The sequence below is a fragment of the Leptodactylus fuscus genome, chromosome 6 (genome assembly GCF_031893055.1).
Source record: "Leptodactylus fuscus isolate aLepFus1 chromosome 6, aLepFus1.hap2, whole genome shotgun sequence".
Classification (NCBI taxonomy): Eukaryota; Metazoa; Chordata; class Amphibia; order Anura; family Leptodactylidae; genus Leptodactylus; species Leptodactylus fuscus.
Window position 1 is genome coordinate 77781519 of NC_134270.1, and position 22766 is coordinate 77804284.

The 22766-nt window shown below is 43.5% G+C and overlaps 1 protein-coding gene across 1 annotated transcript in view; it reads left to right on the forward strand.

Moving 5' to 3' along the window:
- The window catches only part of SHANK1 (SH3 and multiple ankyrin repeat domains 1), a 469770-nt gene that overhangs the window by 428872 nt on the left and 18132 nt on the right, over positions 1–22766 (forward strand). Inside the window, exons 17-19 of the mRNA XM_075280273.1 lie at positions 2245–2380; positions 3481–3561; positions 12482–12505. Of these exons, the coding sequence (XP_075136374.1) occupies positions 2245–2380; positions 3481–3561; positions 12482–12505 (241 nt within the window). The remainder of the gene's footprint in view (positions 1–2244; positions 2381–3480; positions 3562–12481; positions 12506–22766) is intronic.

Here is a 22766-nt window from a genome sequence, read left to right on the forward strand (position 1 = left end):
ACCCACAGTGGTAAATGATATCCTTCCTGATCTCCTTTTGTAAATATACTGTAAACCACTTTTAGGTCTTTCCTTTCCATTTGAGGGATTTGTTGGGGATTCATTGCTGCATACGAGAACCCTCACCTCAAGAAGTACTGGGCTCCTCATCTTCCTGATTCCCAAATATTAGGGTCTTGAAAATGAAGTTATGTGCACGGCCAGCTTTTTGTACCAAACTTTGGTTTTACAGAGGGCACTGTACGCTTCAGCACTTGGTCAGATAGATCAACCCTTCAATGTGATTATTATAGGTCAGGATGCAGGCTGGCTTGCGGATGTGACTATCGGGCCTCATACAGGGGTGCTGCTGTTACCATGAATTGTGTCCAATATAAGGACATCTCTCTTGTCCTTATATATGACTAACTCTGTATCATCAATGTATGCAGCAAATCTCAAACAATTTCCCCACTAACTCCTAGGATTGGTGAGCATTCTAGGGGCTCAATTCTGATGTCCTTTCCTTTCCCTCATAAACCCTAAACTTGTGGATATATTTCCTAGGTTACTCTTGAACAGTTTGTGCATTCTAATGCCATACCTTGCCACCTTACTGGCAAATATTATTGGAATTTAAGTTCGACTCGGATGTGGATCAGGGACTCGTCTGTAGCATAGCCCTCTCTGGGGCTTGAGAAAGGTTCCAGTCCAGGAACTGAAACATCGCTTTGGAATAAAAAAAAGATCGAATTTTTCATCTATTGGAGTGCTGTTGGTTTTGTCTTTTCTATATTCTACGGTATGTACTAGCCTCTGCCCACAACTTCGTCTGCGTGTTGTTGGCATTGTTCTGGCATCTCAGCAGCTCACTGGGACGCCATATAATGAGCGTATTGTTGGCGTTGATGATCCGCCTGCTCCAGCATTTTGGCAGCTGTCAAGCTGGCCTGCCGCTGAACTCATTCATTGCGCTGTGCCCATGATTGATCCGGCATCTCAGCAGCTCGCTGGGACATCATATAATGCAAAATCTGCAAAAAAAAAATGAGAAAGGAATCTGGGTGATTAGACTCCTCTCCAGTGGTTTTATTTCTAAGCGTATGTTCAGATGGCGGAAGATGAAGAAAAATTTCTAGCTGCGATGGAATGCAGATGCATTGCTTTTTTTTTTTTTTCTTTATAGGGCAGGGGCACTTTCCTATGAATACATAAGTAATATGCATATGTGTCTGAGACATAACTACATACTGAGTTTTGCAGTCATTCCTCTGCTGCCCTATAAAAAGTTTTACAGAGACTACTTTCAGGTGGTGTACCTCTAGGTGAAATACACTATGTGATCAAAAGTATCCAACCCTTTCCCATAGACCTTTGGGAGTTATTTTCTTTGTTATATTATGTCCAAGTATTTGCTTCAATAACAAATTTCTGCAGCTGCTGTTGCAGATCAGCCAAGAAGCATTATAGTCATGTAAAGAAAAATTAAACCTGTATAATCTCAAGATCTATATGAACTGTCATTAAAGCTAAGGCCTCACATTTGAGCCAAAGCCAAGAATAGTTACAAAAAGAATGGGAAATATATAGAAAGCTCATATACTTCTTAATTTTGCTCAATCCACTCCCAAAAAGTTGCTGTGTTTCTGCAACTTGGTGGCTAAGGCTGAGGCCCCACATTGTGAAAAAGCAGCTTTTTTTGTTGCAGATTTTGTTGCAGATTTTTGAGCCAAGAATGGCTGCAAAAAGAATGTGTATGCTATAAAAAGTTCTGATACTTCTCCCTTCTGTTCAATACATTCCTGACTTTGGCTCAAAAAACCACAACAAAATCTGCAACAAAAAAAGTTGAGTTTCCGCAATGTGGGGCCCCAGCCTAAGGGTCTTTTTTGTTGCAGATTCTGTTGCAGTTTTTTGAGCTAAAGCCAACAATGGCTACAAAAGGAATGGGAAATCTATAAGAAATCCTTATACTTTTACCTTTTCCTCAATCCACTCCTGGTTTTGGTTAAAATAAACCACAACAAAATCTGTAACAAAAAAAAGCTGCGTTTCCACAACGCGGGACCTTAGCCTAAAGGTACATTTAAAGATCTTCAGCACCTGATTCTTAATGCAAATAAGAATGTTTCAATACACAGAGATCTTGAGTAATTTCATTACAAAATATATTATAATGAAAAATAATTTGGACAAGCATTTGGTTTTGACTCCCATACTGTATGTGTACGTTGTTGTGTAACATATGTTATTCTCTTTTCTTAGGTAAATGGGCAGAATGTGGTGAAAGTGGGCCATCGGCAGGTAGTTAACATGATTCGGCAGGGAGGAAACAACTTAATGGTAAAAGTTGTTATGGTGACACGGAACCCAGAAATGGAGGATGCCATGCGAAAAAAAGGTACAAATAAAGAAACACGTAGCTCATGTTTGATACCAACTGCTTAGGATTTACTGCATATCCGGGCTTAATCAATTCCCTTACTGGCGAGAGATGCATTTTAATTATTATGAGAACCTGGCCTTTTAATAATCGGGACGTACTATTGTGCATCAGAATTGAGATCTACATCTGTCAGGGATTAGAGTAGATTTCTAGTATAATGCATACCTGTTTTTTGGCATCAGTTATAGTAAATTTGTATGGGCCCAGACTTCACCTCTCTGGCCCACCGTACTCCACAACCCACCTTCTATCTTAAAACTAGTGGGGTACACAAGATGCCTCATCATACTCTTGAAATGTGCAAGTTTCAGACAAGTTGCACTGTTTCAGACAATTTTAAGGTGTACTCTTGTTAGTCACTATTTTATAAGATGTAGCATGATAATGTAAACTGATTTTTCAACAAAATAACAGTATAAGTTGGCACTGGACAGGTGCCGCCATGGTTACAGTCTTAAAGGAGCAGTTAGAACTAAACTTTGCCCTTGGTTCAAAAATGTCAACAATTAGAGGTACTCATTAAAACCACATCCAATTTTCAAATTCTATCTAAACTAACCTAAGCAAAATATGAAAATAAGTGATTTAGTGAGTTATTTCCTTTTTGGACTAAAGTACCGTATATACTCGAGTATAAGCCGAATTTACTGAATATAGGGTATCTGCAGTGCTCCTCTTCTGTCAGAAAGGGGTTAATAGGAGTACTGCAGATCCCCTATATTCAGCCAGGCTGAATTCCAAGTGGGGGAAAAAAACCCAGTCCTTAAGCTCAGGGAATGGGCAGAAAGACAACCAAAACACCCCCTCCGCTTTCCCAGCATCCAGCATCTACTGCACCCAAAAACTCTGACCATTTTAATTTTTGAAATTTTCCAGTAGCTGCTGCATCCTCCCCCCCCCCAGGCTTATACTCGAGTCAATAAGTTTTCCCAGTTTTTTGTGGTAAAATTAGGGGCCTCGGCTTATATTTGGGTCGGCTTATACTCGAGTATATACGGTAGTTTAAAAGTATACTTGTGTATTATCTGATGTCCTTTTGTTCTGAACTATTGCAGTGCCCCAGCAGACCAAGCGTGTTACTCCACCCGCAATATCACTTCGATCCAAGTCCATGACTTCAGAATTGGAGGAAATGGGTAAGTGTTATTATTTCTTTCTATGACTACTCCTCTGAAACATCAGGCATTTTCTTGCATGAAGAGAGCCATTCTTGTAGTCATCATACATGCATGCATACTTGCATGGTTCAAGCTTTAGATACAATAATTAAAAACAAGATACTGTAATTTGTCATATTTTTTATGTGTCTGAAGACGATCAGCATTTGGTCTTTTGTGACAACTAATGATTATTATATGGAGACTTCAGCTGCCCATAGCTTTTGTTGGCCAAACCTGGTTTCTGTTGAGGGATATGCTAAAAATCTGACATATAGAGGTCCAGGCACCAAGGCCACTTGTAAAGGGGGCCATGTTCAAAAGCAAAATTGCTTCTTTATCTGTGCTGTGTTGTGGCTGCCATTGTACTCTTCTGTGACCAACACTCCGTTTGTCCTTTCTGAGCTGCCACACAGACACTCTACCTGAAGCCATCCACTAGCGATGAAGCATACACAGACATTCCTCACTGAAGATTTCTTTACTATAGCAGATGCTACACATATAGTAAATGGAATCTTTCAACAATGTTGCAGTTGACAAATTGATAACAGTTGAATGTAATGCTTTTCAAAATTCCAAGCTTTGCCTCCTCTCTTCGAGTGTGCCCTCAAACTGTTCTCCTCACCTTTAAACTTTTTCTGCACAAGTTGTCCTTCATGTAAGCCCACTGAACAAGAGCACGGCAACGGGCCCTTAAATACAGAGCCAATCCCACCCTGGGTAACTTCAGCAATTCCTGACATCAATAAGTTAGACCATAAGGGATTAACAGCAAACTTCTGTGTTGCAACTAAAAGGTACAACTTCTAGGGAGTCAGTGCACATCTTCCAGAAAATACCAGAATAGATGACAGCGTGATCACCTGCGCCCATATAGAGTGATACCTCACATATAACATAATGCAAATAATTCACATAATACGGTAACATAACAGTGAACCTTTTTGAACTGTGCCTCGGCTATCACTTTATGCACAATTTGTAAAGGATCTTACCCCCTCCCATGCCCAGTTTGGGCAATTAACCAGCATGGTTAAAAACACCATTTGTTCCAAGTATGTATCAGCACTACCTTACGTGCTTGGCAGAATGCATTGTTTAATACAATGAGAACCATTAGATAGCTTGCTCAGGGCAGCCAGGGTTTGTAATCCACTATGTGGTACTATCAGTCCTTAAATAACAACCCATTCCTTGTTCATTGTGAATCTTGAAACTTGTTGGCTCAGTTTTAAAAACTCTGGTGACACATGTAGCAAAGGTCTATTAAGCTTGGTATATAGTTCTTTTTAGGAATATGCAGGGGTTATATGGGGGAGGGTTATGTTACATAAATGTGACATAGCAGATGAAGGTCCTGCTACATACACGATATTGGCAAACATATTGGGGGAACCTGTACAATATACAAAAAGTAGGTTTTATGGCAGTCTATTCTAAATCCATGGGCTTTGGAGGTGGTTCCCCCTTTGCAGCTGAAATATGTCATTTCAGCCCATTCATCAGAAAAGACTTTCTGAGGTCAACACTTATGTTGAACAAGAGGGCCTGGCTCACAACCAACTTTTGAAGTTGAGGTCAGAACTCCATAGTGGCAAAGTCATGCTGGAACAGATAAGAGCCTTCCATAAAGCCTGTCCCCACAAAGTTGGAAACATACAAATCTCCTAAATGTTTTGTATGCTGAAGCATTAAGATGCCTTTTCAGGGGAACTAAGGCCGGTTTCAGACAACTGTGGCTGTGTTCAGTGTGTTATCCGTGTATTTTACGGATAGCACACTGACCCATTCATTTCTATAGGCCCGTACACATGACCGTGAATTACATGGTCCCATGTGCAGATCGACAGTCTGGGTGGCAAACTATAGAACAGGTGCTATTCCTGTTCTATTTTGCTTCCCTTGCTTCCGTGGCTCCAATTCATTTAATGAAAGGGGCCGCAGAAGCATGGCCCATGCACGGGCGGCACAGATGTCCCTCGTGGGCCACCCGTTCCTTTAATTCATGGCCTGAGGGCCAACCCCTGAAAAGTAACTCACTTCCAGCGTCCAGTGGGGGTTAACTTGACACCACTCCAAGGCTTGATTGCAGCTGCTCGGCCATAGAAACATAATTTTTGTCCAATATTTGGAGGTTTGCTAGTACAAGGAGGTTTGTTAGTCAGCAGAGAGATGATGACGCATATGTATTATGTGCCTCAGCCCTGAACAACCATACTGTTTGACTTACATAGTCTGCCACTTTGAGTTGCTGTGGTTCATAAACAATTCCACTTTTCAATAATATACGGTTCATGGAATATCTAGGACAGAAGAAATTTCATGAACTTGTGCCATCCTATTACATTACCACACTAAAATTTTGTATGCGCTTTAGAATCAGCCACTCTTTCACCAATTTTTTTTAAAGCCAGACTGCAGGACTAGGTGCTGGATTTTATATATGAAATTGACTGAATGAACCACCTGAAGTCAATGATGAACAGCTGGAGACTCACACGTTTCTCCATATAATATATTTTGAATCAGGGGGTGTTCACACTTTTGCCCCTGTGCGCCCTGTGTTAGTCCGCTGGGTCTCCGTCTTAAGCCCCGGCAAAATTGCATAGGGGATGGCTTCCTGGCAGTTTTAAAACTCATTACTTTGGGGGCCACACGGTGGCTCAGTGGTTAGCACTGCAGCCTTGCAGCGCTGGAGTCCTGGTGTTCAAATCCCGCCAAGAGCATAAAACCATCTGTAAGGAGTTTGTATGTTCTCCCTGTGTTTGCATGGATTTCCATCTCAGGCCGGGTTCACACGGAGTTACGTGCCGCGAGATTTGGCACGTAGACGCCGCGTGACCCTTTGCGTGCCGTACACGCTCCCATTCATTTCAATGGGAGCGGGGAGCGTATGCGCCGCGCTAGTTTGCGGCCGTGCATTTATTCACGGCCGCAAACTAGCGCGGCGCATACGCTCCCCGCTCCCATTGAAATGAATGGGAGCGTGTACGGCACGCAAAGGGTCACGCGGCGTCTACGTGCCAAATCTCGCGGCACGTAACTCCGTGTGAACCCGGCCTCATACTCCAAAGACATACTGATAGGGAAAAAAAATGTGCATTGTGAGCTCTACATTTAAAAAAAACAAAAACTCATTCCTTTGAATGGGTATTAAAAGCGAACCACCGGTGTCTGCCTGCAGCCTCTCCACGGGGAAGCCAATTTTTTTTTTGCCCGGACATACAGGACTCAAATGAATAGGTTTTAAATATGACCGCCGGGAAGCCATCCTCTGTCCAATTTCGCCGGGGTGCACAGGACGCGAGTGTGAACGCCCCCTCAGAGCCCATGAGCTTTGCCTCTGGTTATCTTGCAAGAACACAGGAGTGGCCCTGTAGGTTCCTTTTCTTTATTTCAGAAAGCACGGCTTTTTATGAAATCCTGAAGCACTGGCATTACATAAAAGAAGCCCCACAGATGGTTTTATAGGAGTAAAAACAAAGCGTAGCATCTGCAGTGTTTCTGTGTTGTGAGAATGACGTGTAGGCTTTCTATGTGTCATGCCTGCTCTCCAGGACATAGCTGAGTACTCTTCAGAATACTATGTTCCAGTGCCGCCTCCAGGGTAAATCTGGCATGAACTGCTACAGTCATCCCATTGTTCTCATTAGCCAGAATAAAAGCATGTTCTGGTTGGGGGCTATTCAACGATGCTTGTTCTGTTTCTTATACTCAAGACGTTCTAAAAGTGCATCATGTGAAGAGAAACTATCATGTAGATTTTGATTTGTTCTAGATTTAGTGTAATATATCCTTACAGCAAGCAGCCACTTTTGTGGGTTAGCAATTTTCGAGATTTTTTCAAGATACAGAAGTTGTAAAGTTCCCATACTGCATATTTTTTCCTAGTTGTAATCCTAGACCTTTTGATATTCCCATTTTGTTAGTTAGTATTGATCCCTGACCCTAAGACAATGACAGTTTGTGTTACTACTGGAACCTAGTACACTCACTACAGTGAGAATTAAAGTTTTTTTCTGGGACTTACATATTGATGATCTTCATCTGGTTGAAGTGACTGCAGCATTTGGATCAGTGATTCAACCTCTTACTAAATACCAAGCACATCGCTGTATATTGAGCAGGGCCTGTGCTTGGTATTGCAGATCAGTCCCATTCCCTTGAATGGAACTGAGCTGCTGCTGTACCATGTGACTGATAAATATGACATCTTCATCACACAGAAAAGGCTGCAGTGTTTGTGAGCGCCGAGGCCTTGTCAAACAGCTGATCTGTGGGTGTCGGACACCCACGATCACATATTGATAACCTATCCTAACATCAGTATGTAAGTCTCAGCAAACCACTTTAATCCTTCCTTAACTTGCTTTCAGATTTCATCAGAGCTGATTCTTGGGACCCCTTCTCCAAGAAACCCTCATTTTATCATTTGTGGACTTTCCTAATGTAAAATGAAAAGGCTTATACGAAGTGGGTCATCCCTTTAAGTAGTAATATGAAACTGTATTTATAAATTAATAATATTTTAAATATTACAATTAAATATATATTAAATAATAATAATCAAAATACAATATAAATATATCCTATTAATAATAATCTATTATTCATGGGCTTTCTTACATTTCTTCCTAAAATGTAAGGTTTCTCCAAATCTCCTACCTGAATAAGATGATGTAGCAGGTGTTTTCATTCATTTTGCTTCGCTACAATCACCAGGTATTAAACTCTAGATCTTAGGCCTCTTTCAGAGGACAATAATATTAAGGTCACTTTCAGTAGGGGATCTTTGTCTTCTGTCAGAATACAGTCAGTATGTTACATGGCCAGAGCCAGGTGTCCCGCATACTGCACAAAGGGACTGGGGTCAAGCCCAACCCAAGCAATGCTGAAACGTTTTCATGCATTGGCGCTCAGGTAAATGAATTCTGTATAGTACAAGCATTTTAGAAAAACAAATAATTAGAAAGCCTTCTTATTCTACATAAAGCTTCCCTAACATATGATGACGTCATTAGACCCTAGTGAGTTTATGTTGTCACAAAACAGTGACTTACTCTACAAAATGGCTGCCTCCATTCATTCTAGTCCAATTGGACACTTTATGAGAGACAAGTCAAATCATTGATCGTTTCTCTTCAAAATATATAATAAAGAGATGTGTTAACAATGGGTCATTTTCTCTCCTTTTTTCTTCCCTGTGTGTTTGGATCTTTATATTCCCATTTCCATTACAATCATGTCCTCCTTGTGCTCTATCATTTCCTCCTCTATTTTATTAAATGTTAAGTGGAAAAAGGTACATCCTTGAAATGTGTAATTGCTGGATAATTAAATGTGTATCATTTACTCTTCATTATCTGCACCATGGTCCGACAGTTGTGTAATGTGATTAAATTCTAGTGACATGGGTAATATGAGTCAGCCGTGATCTATGATAACGTTGGAAACCGTGGCCTTTATAATCTGTGAAAATTAAAAGCTTATAATAGGGCCTTTTGTACTATTCAGCATGGCAGTTCTGGAAGCTGTTCTGATGGCACCTGACTTTATGGGCAGTCAGTAGCTTAGATTACTCCAATCTGGTCAGCTACTGCTCAAATCACTAGGACACACTCATCAATTATGAGGTTGTCAGCCATATTTAAGATTATTATGGTCTACAGAAAGTATTTTCACCCTAAAGCGAAACTGTTGAACTGTTTTTACACCATAAACTGGCCCCATCATGTGCCAGATAAAGTAATTCCCTTTATTTTGTATGTATTTCATATATTTTTATTAAAAAATTTAATTTTACTAAAACATTTTATAAGCAGAATGCAGGTTTTGAGATTTAGAAATAATAAATACACACTTTATAATTACATAACCATAAGCCAATAGAAGCAAGAGGACATTTAGTCCTTGTTATGTCATTCTCCTACGATTATGAAAAGGGCAGGAACCCAGAGAAGCCTGACATATTGGTACACTTAAAAAGGGATAATAAGGGAAGAGCACAATGTTCCTTAACACATATATCCTGAAAAGGATAACCAGCTATACCAAATATTTATTTATTTTTTTAAAGTCAACAGACTTCCCGTTTGATGTCCTCAATAATACAATTCTAGTGGAAGAAATGTAGAAGATTTGCACCGTTGGGATAGGCTAGATTTAGATATAGTGAAAATATGCACAGTTATAACTAGTATATCAAAGTTGACAATCATCTTAATCGTAGCGTACATAATACTGGGACAATAAATATGCACTGCCATCAAATATGCATCAGATTACTCACATGATTATGGCACTTCCATCAGACATTTCATGAACCTGGGAACATTTAGCGATGCGGTAAGGGGTAAAATATCACCTATAGAGGAGCTTTCTAAAAGTCTCCAAATGATCAGCACATCCAGAGATATGATAAGACATATTATATGTGTGATGCCACTAAGTGTCACTAAAAGTACATGAAAATATACGTATTGAGTGTATTTATGTACAGAGAGTTAACTCTGAACCCAATATTATTTTTAGTGTCTAGTAGTATGGATGTTAAATAGGGTAACATGTTCAAGGGATATTCTCATCCTAGCCGCACATGGCTGAGATGGGAATATGTGGCTTGCTACATTGTTTCTATTACTTTGGGAGTTAGCTAGTTGTGCAAACCCTCCTTTACCACTAGGGGAGTAAATGGAACGGAACACTAATGGAAACAGCATAGAAGCGTTGCCTTTGGTTAACTCCCACCACCTTAGGGAGTATCATTTCCATCTTTGCTATCAAAGGCTGAGATGAGTACAGTATAACCTTTTTAACTGATACACAATGGGGAAGATTTACTAATTCTGTCTAAAAGCTAGTCTCTCTAACTTTACACCTCCTATTAGTTGCATTAAAAGTTTTTGGTGCACCTTAGACCATGCCTCTTTCCCTACAGGCCACGCCTATTTCCCACAATGCCACACCTCTTTTTTGGTCAAGTCGGAAAAATGTGTAAAAATATATAAGACACATAATAAATGTCTCTCACAGCACACTTGTTGGGATTTTCGTGCACATTATGCATTTTTGCTCAAAATAGTTTTAGAAGTATTTTTTTTATTGATGTCAAAGGCCTATGAGTATATAAACACCATAAAGGCTTACAAAGGACTATCTAAACAAGCTGTAAAAGTTGATTTTCAAAAGAATTTTTTCCCAATTCACTCTTCTCATTGTCCTACTTTGAAACCACGATTCATTCAAATGATGGCCATCGCCTTTCTCCAAGACTGACAACTGAATGCTTCTTTTTGCTGACAGTCATTGATCCCCTTAAAAGACCTTCCACTTGGTCAAATATGATCAATAATCACAAAATGGAGAGGTTCTTACAGATAAGTGTAGTATAACTTGATTTGGGTTGAAAACTAGAGTCCATAATCCAACTCATTTTCCAGCCATGACAGGTCTGTCATTTACAACCCTCTACGTATTAGGGCTTTGGAACTTTTTATCTTGGAGTTTTATCAACAACTAATGCTAATACTAAAACTAAACAGCTCATGTCCAAATCCAATATGTAAAACCTAACAAAAAGTAGTAGCCAGAGAAAAGACTGCCTAGCCCTGTGTCAATACTGTTTCTCCATATGTAGTAGACCAACAAGTAGGAGGTGCTTCATAAGTCTTTACTATTTGCTGCTGTCTAGCTGGACTGTGAAGAACGCCCCCCACTATACTCATCCATAGCCTTGTACTGTCAGAAGGGCCTTTCCTTACCATCTAGTGATGATACTGAACTGTGAGGAACATCCCCTGTACTGTCAGGAGGAGCGTTCTTTATAGCCCATCTACACTGTCAGGAATGTCCTTCTGACGGTGGGCAGAGATCGGTGGCAAAACTAACAGTATAGATATCTCCAGCCCTGGAGCACAGAATGGAGAAGCCGACAGTGCGCTGAATTCAGCACACTGTCAGCTCTCTATCTCCATATGTAGCAGACCAACAAGTAGGAGGTGCTTCATCAGCAAGTCATGTCTTATATTTTGAGAAGCACAGCATTAGATCAGTGACAGATCCATTCATTGGGACAACTCTGTTAAGAACTTCAGACTTAAACATAGGCCAAGACATACTCATGTACCATAGTGTATAAGGGGGAATCTATTATATATTGAAAGTCCCCAACAGTCCCTGAAAGGCATTGATCTGGTATGATTATCTTAGACAGTGTGATACATTCCTCAACTTACCACTGATAATATGGCATTGGTATTTGGATCACCATTAATGTAAATATATCCAGCTATATCCATTTTCAGCATAGTTCTGAGTTAATGTTACAGAGCTTTATGTTGATCAAAGATTGCAGATGATTGTGTATCCATCAAACTAAGCTTTTGAGAGTAGACAATTCAAGCATTCATACATTGTTGCTTCTCGCAAGCCACCAGACACTTTCACCTCATTTTGCTGGTAAGATAGTTTTGATAAGTAGCTACAAGGATCCATTGGAACAACAGGAAGACCTTCAACCTAAAGAGTGTAAGTCATGCTATTTCTGTTCATATTAATAGATTCTTTGGGTGAGGCTGAGTATTGGAGTATGCTACTATTACTTTACTATTACTTGGAACATGAGTGTAATTTCAGGATGAGCTTCTGAGGTCCTTCCTCTTCAACAAGATGTTTGTTGTTCCACCTACACTCAATGAAGGAGGAACATCAAAAGCTTGTCTTTGAGAGACTCCCAATTAGTCTAAGTAAAAACAAAAAATACTCTGCTCAGTTTTTGGAACTTAAATATGGATGTAATTTTCTTATTGCATGGGAGGGAATAAAATTGTTAAATTATTGAGAACTGATATACAAGACAGTGAGTATTTATTGACTATTTATCTGATATTTTCTCTAGTGTCTCCTTGGAAAAAGAAAAATGGTGAGTAAACTGGTTCTGTTATGTGAGTGCCTAAATACTAAAGTGCAAATTTATAATTAGCAGAATGAAGCCATCATGGTTTTGTAATACAGTGGGGCAAAAAAGTATTTAGTCAGTCACCAATAGTGCAAGTTCCACCACTTAAAAAGATGAGAGGCGTCTGTAATTTACATCATAGGTAGACCTCAACTATGAGAGACAAAATGAGAAAACAAATCCAGAAAATCACATTGTCTGATTTTGTAAGAATTTATTTGCAAATTATGGTGGAAAATAAGTATTTGGTCAGTAACAAAATTTCATCTCAATACTTTGTTATATATCCTTTGTTGGCAATGACAGAGGTCAAACGTTTTCTGTAAGTCTTCACAAGGTTGGCACACACTGTTGTTGGTATGTTGGCCCATTCCTCCATGCAGATCTCCTCTAGAGCAGTGATGTTTTGGGGCTGTCGCTTGGCAACACGGACTTTCAACTCCCTCCAAAGGTTTTCTATAGGGTTGAGATCTGGAGACTGGCTAGGCCACTCCAGGACCTTGAAATGCTTCGTACAAAGCCACTCCTTCGTTGCCCTGGCGGTGTGCTTTGGATCATTGTCATGTCGAAAGACCCAGCCACGTTTCATCTTCAATGCCCTTGCTGATGGAAGGAGGTTTGCACTCAAAATCTCACGATACATGGCCCCATTCATTCTTTCATATACCCGGATCAGTCGTCCTGGCCCCTTTGCAGAGAAACAGCCCCAAAGCATGATGTTTCCACCCCCATGCTTTACAGTAGGTATGGTGTTTGATGGATGCAACTCAGTATTCTTTTTCCTCCAAACACGAAAAGTTGTGTTTCTACCAAACAGTTCCAGTTTGGTTTCATCAGACCATAGGACATTCTCCCAATACTCTTCTGGATCATCCAAATGCTCTCTAGCAAACTTCAGATGGGCCCGGACATGTACTGGCTTAAGCAGTGGGACACGTCTGGCACTGCAGGATCTGAGTCCCTGGCGGCGTAGTGTGTTACTGATGGTAGGCTTTGTTACATTGGTCCCAGCTCTCTGCAGTTCATTCACTAGGTCCCCCCGCATGGTTCTGGGATTTTTGCTCACCGTTCTTGTGATCATTTTGACCCCACGGGCTGAGATTTTGTGTGGAGCCCCAGATCGAGGGAGATTATCAGTGGTCTTGTATGTCTTCCATTTTCTAATTATTGCTCCCACAGTTGATTTCTTCAATCCAAGCTGGTTGCCTATTGCAGATTCAGTCTTCCCAGCCTGGTGCAGGGCTACAATTTTGTTTCTGGTGTCCTTTGACAGCTCTTTGGTCTTCACCATAGTGGAGTTTGGAGTCTGACTGTTTGAGGGTGTGCACAGGTGTCTTTTTATAGTGATAACAAGTTTAAACAGGTGCCATTACTACAGGTAATCAGTTGAGGAAAGAGGAGACTCTTAAAGAAGAAGTTACAGGTCTGTGAGAGCCAGAAATCTTGATTGTTTGTAGGTGACCAAATACTTATTTTCCACCATAATTTGCAAATAAATTCTTACAAAATCAGACAATGTGATTTTCTAGATTTGTTTTCTCATTTTGTCTCTCATAGTTGAGGTCTACCTATGATGTAAATTACAGACGCCTCTCATCTTTTTAAGTGGTGGAACTTGCACTATTGGTGACTGACTAAATACTTTTTTGCCCCACTGTATATTAGGTATATTGATTCTTTCATCCCCAAATGCAAGTTTCCTAGTTGATGTTCTTTACTCCATTCGCTCTTTGTGGCTGGATACGCCAACTTACCTTCCAGGATCTGTGTAGTACTGCACCGACCCTTGAATCATTTGGCCTCATCATGTTTGTCTTCTCATAGAAATGTTCCCATGGCTCTTTGCCTTTCTCAACACTTTTAGAAACTACTCCTCTATGATGTGCCAAGTGGTATTTGTTTTTTGCTGTATTCATATTATCAACAGTATGTACAGTCTCCATTCCAGCAATGGAGGCAGAGCCAGTGAGGTACAATGTTAGGCTGTTCTTACATAGAAGAGAATTATGTCAGTATGTGTAGGCATTGTTTTAGCAATTGCCCCAATACAGAATATTTACATGGGGCCATACTTTTTTTCACTTATAGTGTTAAAGAGAACATGTTAGGTGGTTTTCTCCCTCACTGTCCCTTTACTCTCTGAGATATAGTACAATGGTACAATCTATAAACATTTGCTGTACATTTCACATTAAAGGGGCTATGCAAAATAAGAAAAACTTAGGTTATTGTGGGGAAATGTTAGAAACAATTTTTTTTTTTTTTTAAAAAAACAACCTTTTATTTATCTGATATGTCCCCCTATTCGTGTGCCACCACAGTGGTGTTCCTTTGAATCTTTGCATGCTATGCCACAGCAGTGATGTCTCTTTCCACATGATGGTTGCAGTTTATCCATGCCTCAGCCATGGATCTCCAAAGCAACAGAGCTGGCATGGTGGTGGATTTATCAAGGAATTAATAGGTCTTTACTATTCGCTGCTGTCTAGCTGGACTGTGAAGAACGACCCCCACTATACTCATCCATAGCCTTGTACTGTCAGAAGGGCCGTTCCCTACTAGAGATGACCGAGTACTGTTTGGATCAGCCGATCCGAACAGCACGCTCGCATAGAAATGAATGGACGTAGCCGGCACGCGGGGGGTTAAGCGGCCGGCCGCCGTCAAAGCGTAAGTACCAGGTGCATCCATTCATTTCTATGAAGCGTGCTGTTCGGATGGGCTGATCCGAACAGTACTCGCTCATCTCTATTCCTTACCATCCAGTGATGACGCTGAACTGTGAGGAACATCCCCCAGTACAAAGATATAGACAAGTATTGTCTGGAGCAGCGTTCTTTATAGCCCAGCTAGACTGTCAGGAACGTCCTTCTGAATTCAGCGCACAGCTCTATATATAAAACAGCTTCTGCAGGATAACATGAAAGGTCCTCTTTAATCATCCCCCCTACTGTTCAGATCTGGATCTCAGTGATTACTTTCTCTTTCATAACCTGAAGAAATTTCTACATGTGCAACAATTTCCTAATGATAATGCAGTCAAAGAGGCTATAACAAGGTTCCTGCAGCAGCAAGAAGTCTTCTATTCTGAAGGCTTCCAATCACTGACCACGAAGTCGAATAAATATGTTGAAATCATGGGGGATTACATTGAAAGTATAAAGTTTAGAGATGAGCGAACAGTGTTCTATCGAACTCATGTTCGATCGGATATTAGGCTGTTCGGCATGTTCGAATCGAATCGAACACCGCGTGGTAAAGTGCGCCATTACTCGATTCCCCTCCCACCTTCCCTGGCGCCTTTTTTGCTCCAATAACAGCGCAGGGTAGGTGGGACAGGAACTACGACACCGGTGACGTTGAAAAAAGTAGGCAAAACCCATTGGCTGCCGAAAACATGTGACCTCTAATTTAAAAGAACAGCGACGCCCAGCTTCGCGTCATTCTGAGCTTGCAATTCACCGGGGACGGAGGTTTCCGTCCAGTTAGCTAGGGCTTAGATTCTGGGTAGGCAGGGACAGGCTAGGATAGGAAGGAGAAGACAACCAACAGTTCTTATAAGAGCTAAATTCCAGGGAGAAGCTTGTCAGTGTAACGTGGCACTGACGGGCTCAATCGCCGCAACCCAGCTTTCCCAGGATCCTGAATGGAATACACTGTCAGTGTATTCCCGTATACCCGATATATACCCCCGATACCCGTTCCAACGGTGTGCCCCCCCACCTTCACCCCAGAAATACCCTGCAAGTCCCCTAGCAATAGAATTGGGGCTATATACACCCACTATTTTTGCTACTGCCATATAGTGCCATTGTCTCACTGGGAATTCAAAGAATATATTGGGCTTACATATAACTTCAATTCCAGGGAGAAGCTTGTCAGTGTAACGTGGCACTGACGGGCTCAATCGCCGCAACCCAGCTTTCCCAGGATCCTGAATGGAATACACTGACAGTGTATTCCCGTATACCCGATATATACCCCCGATACCCGTTCCAACAGTGTGCCCCCCCACCTTCACCCCAGAAATACACTGCAAGTCCCCTAGCAATAGAATTGGGGCTATATACACCCACTATTTTTGCTACTGCCATATAGTGCCATTGTCTGACTGGGAATTCAAAGAATATATTGGGGTTACGTGCACCCACAATTTTTGCTACTGGTATATAGTGCCATTGTCTGACTGGGAATTCAAAGAATATATTGGGGTTATAAATACCCTCATTTCTTGCTACTGGTATATAGTGCCATTGTCTGACTGGGAATTCAAAGAATATATTGGGGTTACAAATACCCTCATTTCTTGCTACTGCCATATAGTGCCAGTTTCTGACTGGTAATTCAAAGAATATATTGGGGTTATAAATACCCTCATTTCTTGCTACTGGTATATAGTGCCATTGTCTGACTGGGAATTCAAAGAATATATTGGGGTTATAAATACCCTCATTTCTTGCTACTGGTATATAGTGCCATTGTCTGACTGGGAATTCAAAGAATATATTGGGGTTACAAATACCCTCATTTCTTGCTACTGCCATATAGTGCCAGTTTCTGACTGGTAATTCAAAGAATATATTGGGGTTATAAATACCCTCATTTCTTGCTACTGGTATATAGTGCCATTGTCTGACTGGGAATTCAAAGAATATATTGGGGTTACAAATACCCTCATTTCTTGCTACTGCCATATAGTGCCAGTTTCTGACTGGTAATTCAAAGAATATATTGGGGTTACGTGCACCCACAATTTTTGCTACTGTTATATAGTGCCATTGTCTCACTGGGAATTCAAAGAATATATTGGGGTTACAAATACCCTCATTTCTTGCTACTGGTATATAGTGCCATTGTCTGACTGGGAATTCAAAGAATATATTGGGGTTATAAATACCCTCATTTCTTGCTACTGGTATATAGTGCCATTGTCTGACTGGGAATTCAAAGAATATATTGGGGTTACAAATACCCTCATTTCTTGCTACTGCCATATAGTGCCAGTTTCTGACTGGTAATTCAAAGAATATATTGGGGTTACGTGCACCCACAATTTTTGCTACTGGTATATAGTGCCATTGTCTCACTGGGAATTCAAAGAATATATTGGGGTTACAAATACCCTCATTTCTTGCTACTGGTATATAGTGCCATTGTCTGACTGGGAATTCAAAGAATATATTGGGGTTATAAATACCCTCATTTCTTGCTACTGGTATATAGTGCCATTGTCTGACTGGGAATTCAAAGAATATATTGGGGTTATAAATACCCTCATTTCTTGATACTGGTATATAGTGCCATTGTCTGACTGGGAATTCAAAGAATATATTGGGGTTACAAATACCCTCATTTCTTGCTACTGCCATATAGTGCCATTGTCTGACTGGGAATTCAAAGAATATATTGGGGTTATAAATACCCTCATTTCTTGCTACTGCCATATAGTGCCAGTTTCTGACTGGTAATTCAAAGAATATATTGGGGTTATAACTACCCTCATTTCTTGCTACTGGTATATAGTGCCATTGTCTGACTGGGAATTCAAAGAATATATTGGGGTTACGTGCACCCACAATTTTTGCTACTGGTATATAGTGCCAATTTCTAACTGGGAATTCAAAATGCGCAAGGCTCCCGGAAAGGGACGTGGACGAGGCCGTGGGCGAGGTCGGGGGATTGGTTCTGGGGAGCAAGGTAGCAGTGAAGCCACAGGGCGTCCCGTGCCTACTCCTGTGGGGCAGCAAGCATTGCGCCACTCCACAGTGCCAGGGTTGCTTGCCACATTAACTAAACTGCAGGGTACAAACCTTAGTAGGCCCGAGAACCAGGAACAGGTCTTGCAATGGCTGTCAGAGAACGCTTACAGCACATTGTCCAGCAGCCAGTCAGACTCTGCCTCCTCTCCTCCTATTACCCAACAGTCTTGTCCTCCTTCCTCCCAAAATTCCCAAGCTTCACAGAACAATAACCCCAACTGTCCCTGCTCCCCAGAGCTGTTCTCCGCTCCTTTCATTGTCCCTCAACCTGCCTCTCCACGTCACGATTCCACGAACCTAACAGAGGAGCATCTGTGTCCAGATGCTCAAACACTAGAGTCTCCTCCATCTCCGTTCGATTTGGTGGTGGATGACCAGCAACCCACCCTCATCGACGATGATGTGACGCAGTTGCCGTCAGGGCATCCAGTTGACCGGCGCATTGTGCGGGAGGAGGAGATGAGACAGGAGTTGGAAGAGGAAGTGGTGGATGATGAGGACACTGACCCGACCTGGACAGGGGGGATGTCAAGCGGGGAAAGTAGTGTGGATGTTGAGGCAGGTGCAGCACCAAAAAGGGTAGCTAGAGGCAGAGGCAGAGGTCAGCAGCTTAGGCGAAGCCAGGCCACACCCGGAATCTCCCAAGATGTTCCAGTTCGTACCCAGCCCCGAAAAACTCCCACCTCGAGGGCACGTTTCTCGAAGGTGTGGAGTTTTTTCAAGGAATGCGCCGAGGACAGATATAGTGTTGTCTGCACAATTTGCCTCTCGAAATTGATTAGGGGCTCTGAGAAGAGCAACCTGTCCACCACTTCAATGCGCCATCATTTGGAATCCAAGCACTGGAATCAGTGGCAGGCAGCAACGGCAGGACAAAGGCCGCCTGCCGTTCACGCCACTGCCACTGCCTCTGCCACTGCCTCTGCCACTGCCACTGCTGACTGTGCTGGCGATGCACTCCAGAGGACGAGCCAGGACACCACTTCATCTGCCTCCGCCACTTTGTTGACTTCTCCCTCATCCTCCCCTGTTCCTGTCTTATCTCCTTCTCCTGCACCATCAAAGGCACCATCAGGCGCTTCTTTACAACAACCCACCATCTCTCAGACATTGGAGCGGCGGCAGAAATACACTGCTAACCACCCACACGCGCAAGCCTTGAACGCCAACATCGCTAAACTGCTGGCCCAGGAGATGTTGGCGTTCCGGCTTGTTGAAACTCCCGCCTTCCTGGACCTGATGGCAACTGCGGCACCTCGCTATGCCGTCCCTAGCCGTCACTACTTCTCCCGGTGTGCCGTCCCCGCCTTGCACCAGCACGTGTCACTCAACATCAGGCGGGCCCTTAGTTCCGCGCTTTGCACAAAGGTCCACTTGACCACCGACGCGTGGACAAGTGCATGCGGACAGGGACGCTACATTTCACTGACGGCACACTGGGTGAATGTAGTTGAGGCTGGGACTGCTTCCCAAACTGGCCCGGTGTACCTCGTCTCCCCGCCTAACATTCCTGGCAGGGACACGAGAAGAACACCCCCCCTCCTCCTCCTCCTCTACCGCCTCCTCCTCCGCCACCGCATCCTCCTCCGCTGTTAGATTGACCCCAGCTACGAGTTGGAAACGTTGCAGCACTGGCGTTGGTAGACGTCAGCAGGCTGTGCTGAAGCTGATCAGCTTGGGGGACAGACAGCACACTGCCTCCGAGGTGAGGGATGCCCTCCTCGATGAGACGGCAATATGGTTTGAGCCGCTGCACCTGGGCCCAGGCATGGTCGTTTGTGATAATGGCCGGAACCTGGTAGCAGCTCTGGAGCTTGCCGGACTCCAACATGTTCCATGCCTGGCCCACGTCTTCAACCTAGTGGTGCAACGTTTCCTAAAGAGCTACCCCAATGTTCCAGAGCTACTGGTGAAAGTGCGGCGCATGTGCGCCCACTTTCGCAAGTCGACAGTAGCCGCTGCTAGCTTAAAATCTCTCCAGCAACGCCTGCATGTGCCACAACACCGGCTTTTGTGCGACGTCCCCACACGCTGGAACTCAACGTTTCAGATGTTGAATAGAGTGGTTGAGCAGCAGAGACCTTTGATGGAATACCAGCTACAAAACCCTAGGGTGCCACAAAGTCAGCTGCCTCAGTTTCACATCCATGAGTGGCCATGGATGAGAGACCTTTGTGACATCCTACGGGTCTTTGAGGAGTCCACAAGGAGGGTGAGCTCTGAGGATGCGATGGTGAGCCTTACAATCCCGCTCTTGTGTGTTCTGAGAGAATCCCTGATTGACATCAGGGATAACTCAGATCACACAGAGGAGTTAGGGATAGCATCCGATCCGTCACAGCTGGAGAGTAGGTCCACACATCTGTCCACTTCACTGCGTTTAATGGAGGAGGAGGAGGAGGAGGAGGAGGAGGAGGAAGAAGAGTTGTCCGATGATGTGATGGTGATACAGGAGGCTTCCGGGCAACTTCGAATCGTCCCATTGTTGCAGCGCGGATGGGTAGACATGGAGGATGAGGAGGAAATGGAGATTGAACTTTCCGGTGGGGCCAGAGGAGTCATGCCAACTAACACTGTGGCAGACATGGCTGAGTTCATGTTGGGGTGCTTTACAACTGACAAGCGTATTGTCAAAATCATGGAGGACAACCAGTACTGGATCTTTGCTATCCTTGACCCCCGGTATAAAAACAACATCTCGTCTTTTATTCCGGTAGAGGGGAGGGCCAATCGCATCAATGCTTGCCACAGGCAATTGGTGCAGAATATGATGGAGATGTTTCCAGCATGTGACGTTGACGGCAGGGAGGGCAGTTCCTCCAGTAGGCAACCAAGTTCTCACCGGTCCACACAAACGAGGGGCACACTGTCTAAGGTCTGGGACACCTTGATGGCACCCCCTCGCCAAAGTGCCGCCACGGAGGGTCCTAGTGTCACCAGGCGTGAGAAGTATAGGCGCATGTTGCGGGAATACCTTTCCGACCACAGCCCTGTCCTCTCCGACCCCTCTGCGCCCTACACGTATTGGGTGTCGAAGTTGGACCTGTGGCTTGAACTTGCCCTATATGCCTTGGAGGTGCTGTCCTGTCCTGCCGCCAGCGTCCTATCTGAGAGGGTGTTCAGTGCAGCCGGTGGCATCATCACTGACAAGCGCACCCGTCTGTCAGCTGAGAGTGCCGACCGGCTCACTTTGATAAAAATGAACCACCACTGGATAGAGCCTTCATTTTTGTGCCCAACTGTGTAAAGCACCCCAACATGAAACTCCATGTCTGTACTCAACCTCTCCAATTCCTCCGCATCCTCATACTCATCCACCATAAGCGTTGCACAATTCTGCTAATACTAGGCTCCCTCCACCCTGATTTCCCCCACCTCTGCTGGTTAGAGGCTCCCTCCACCCTGATTTCCACCAACTCTGCTGGTTAGAGGCTCCCTCCACCCTGCTTTCCCACAACTCTGCTGGTTAGAGGCTCCCTCCACCCTGCTTTCCCACAACTCTGCTGGTTAGAGGCTCCCTCCACCCTGCTTTTCCACAACTCTGCTGGTTAGAGGCTCCCTCCACCCTGATTTCCACCAACTCTGCTGGTTAGAGGCTCCCTCCACCCTGCTTTCCCACAACTCTGCTGGTTAGAGGCTCCCTCCACCCTGATTTCCACCAACTCTGCTGGTTAGAGGCTCCCTCCACCATGAATTGGTCCAAACTGGGCTGTTTAGCGGCTCCCTCCACCATGAATTGGTCCAAACTGGGGTTTTTAGAGGCTCCCTCCACCATGAATTGGTCCAAACTGGGCTGGTTAGAGGCTCCCTCCACCATGAATTTGCCCAAACTGGGCTGTTTAGAGGCTCCCTCCACCATGAATTTGCCCAAACTGGCCTGTTTAGAGGCTCCCTCCACCATGAATTGGTCCAAACTGGGGTTTTTAGAGGCTCTCTCCACCATGAATTGGTCCAAACTGGGCTGTTTAGAGGCTCCCTCCATCATGAATTGGTCCAAACTGGGGTTTTTAGAGGCTCCCTCCACCATGAATTGGTCCAAACTGGGCTGGTTAGAGGCTCCCTCCACCATGAATTTGCCCAAACTGGGCTGTTTAGAGGCTCCCTCCACCATGAATTGGTCCAAACTGGGGTTTTTAGAGGCTCCCTCCACCATGAATTGGTCCAAACTGGGCTGTTTAGAGGCTCCCTCCACCATGAATTGGTCCAAACTGGGGTTTATAGAGGCTCCCTCCACCATGAATTGGTCCAAACTGGGGTTTTTAGAGGCTCCCTCCACCATGAATTTGCCCAAACTGGGCTGTTTAGAGGCTCCCTCCACCATGAATTTGCCCAAACTGAGCTGTTTAGAGGCTCCCTCCACCATGAATTGGTCCAAACTGGGGTTTTTAGAGGCTCCCTCCACCATGAATTTGCCCAAACTGGGCTGTTTAGAGGCTCCCTCCACCATGAATTGGTCCAAACTGGGG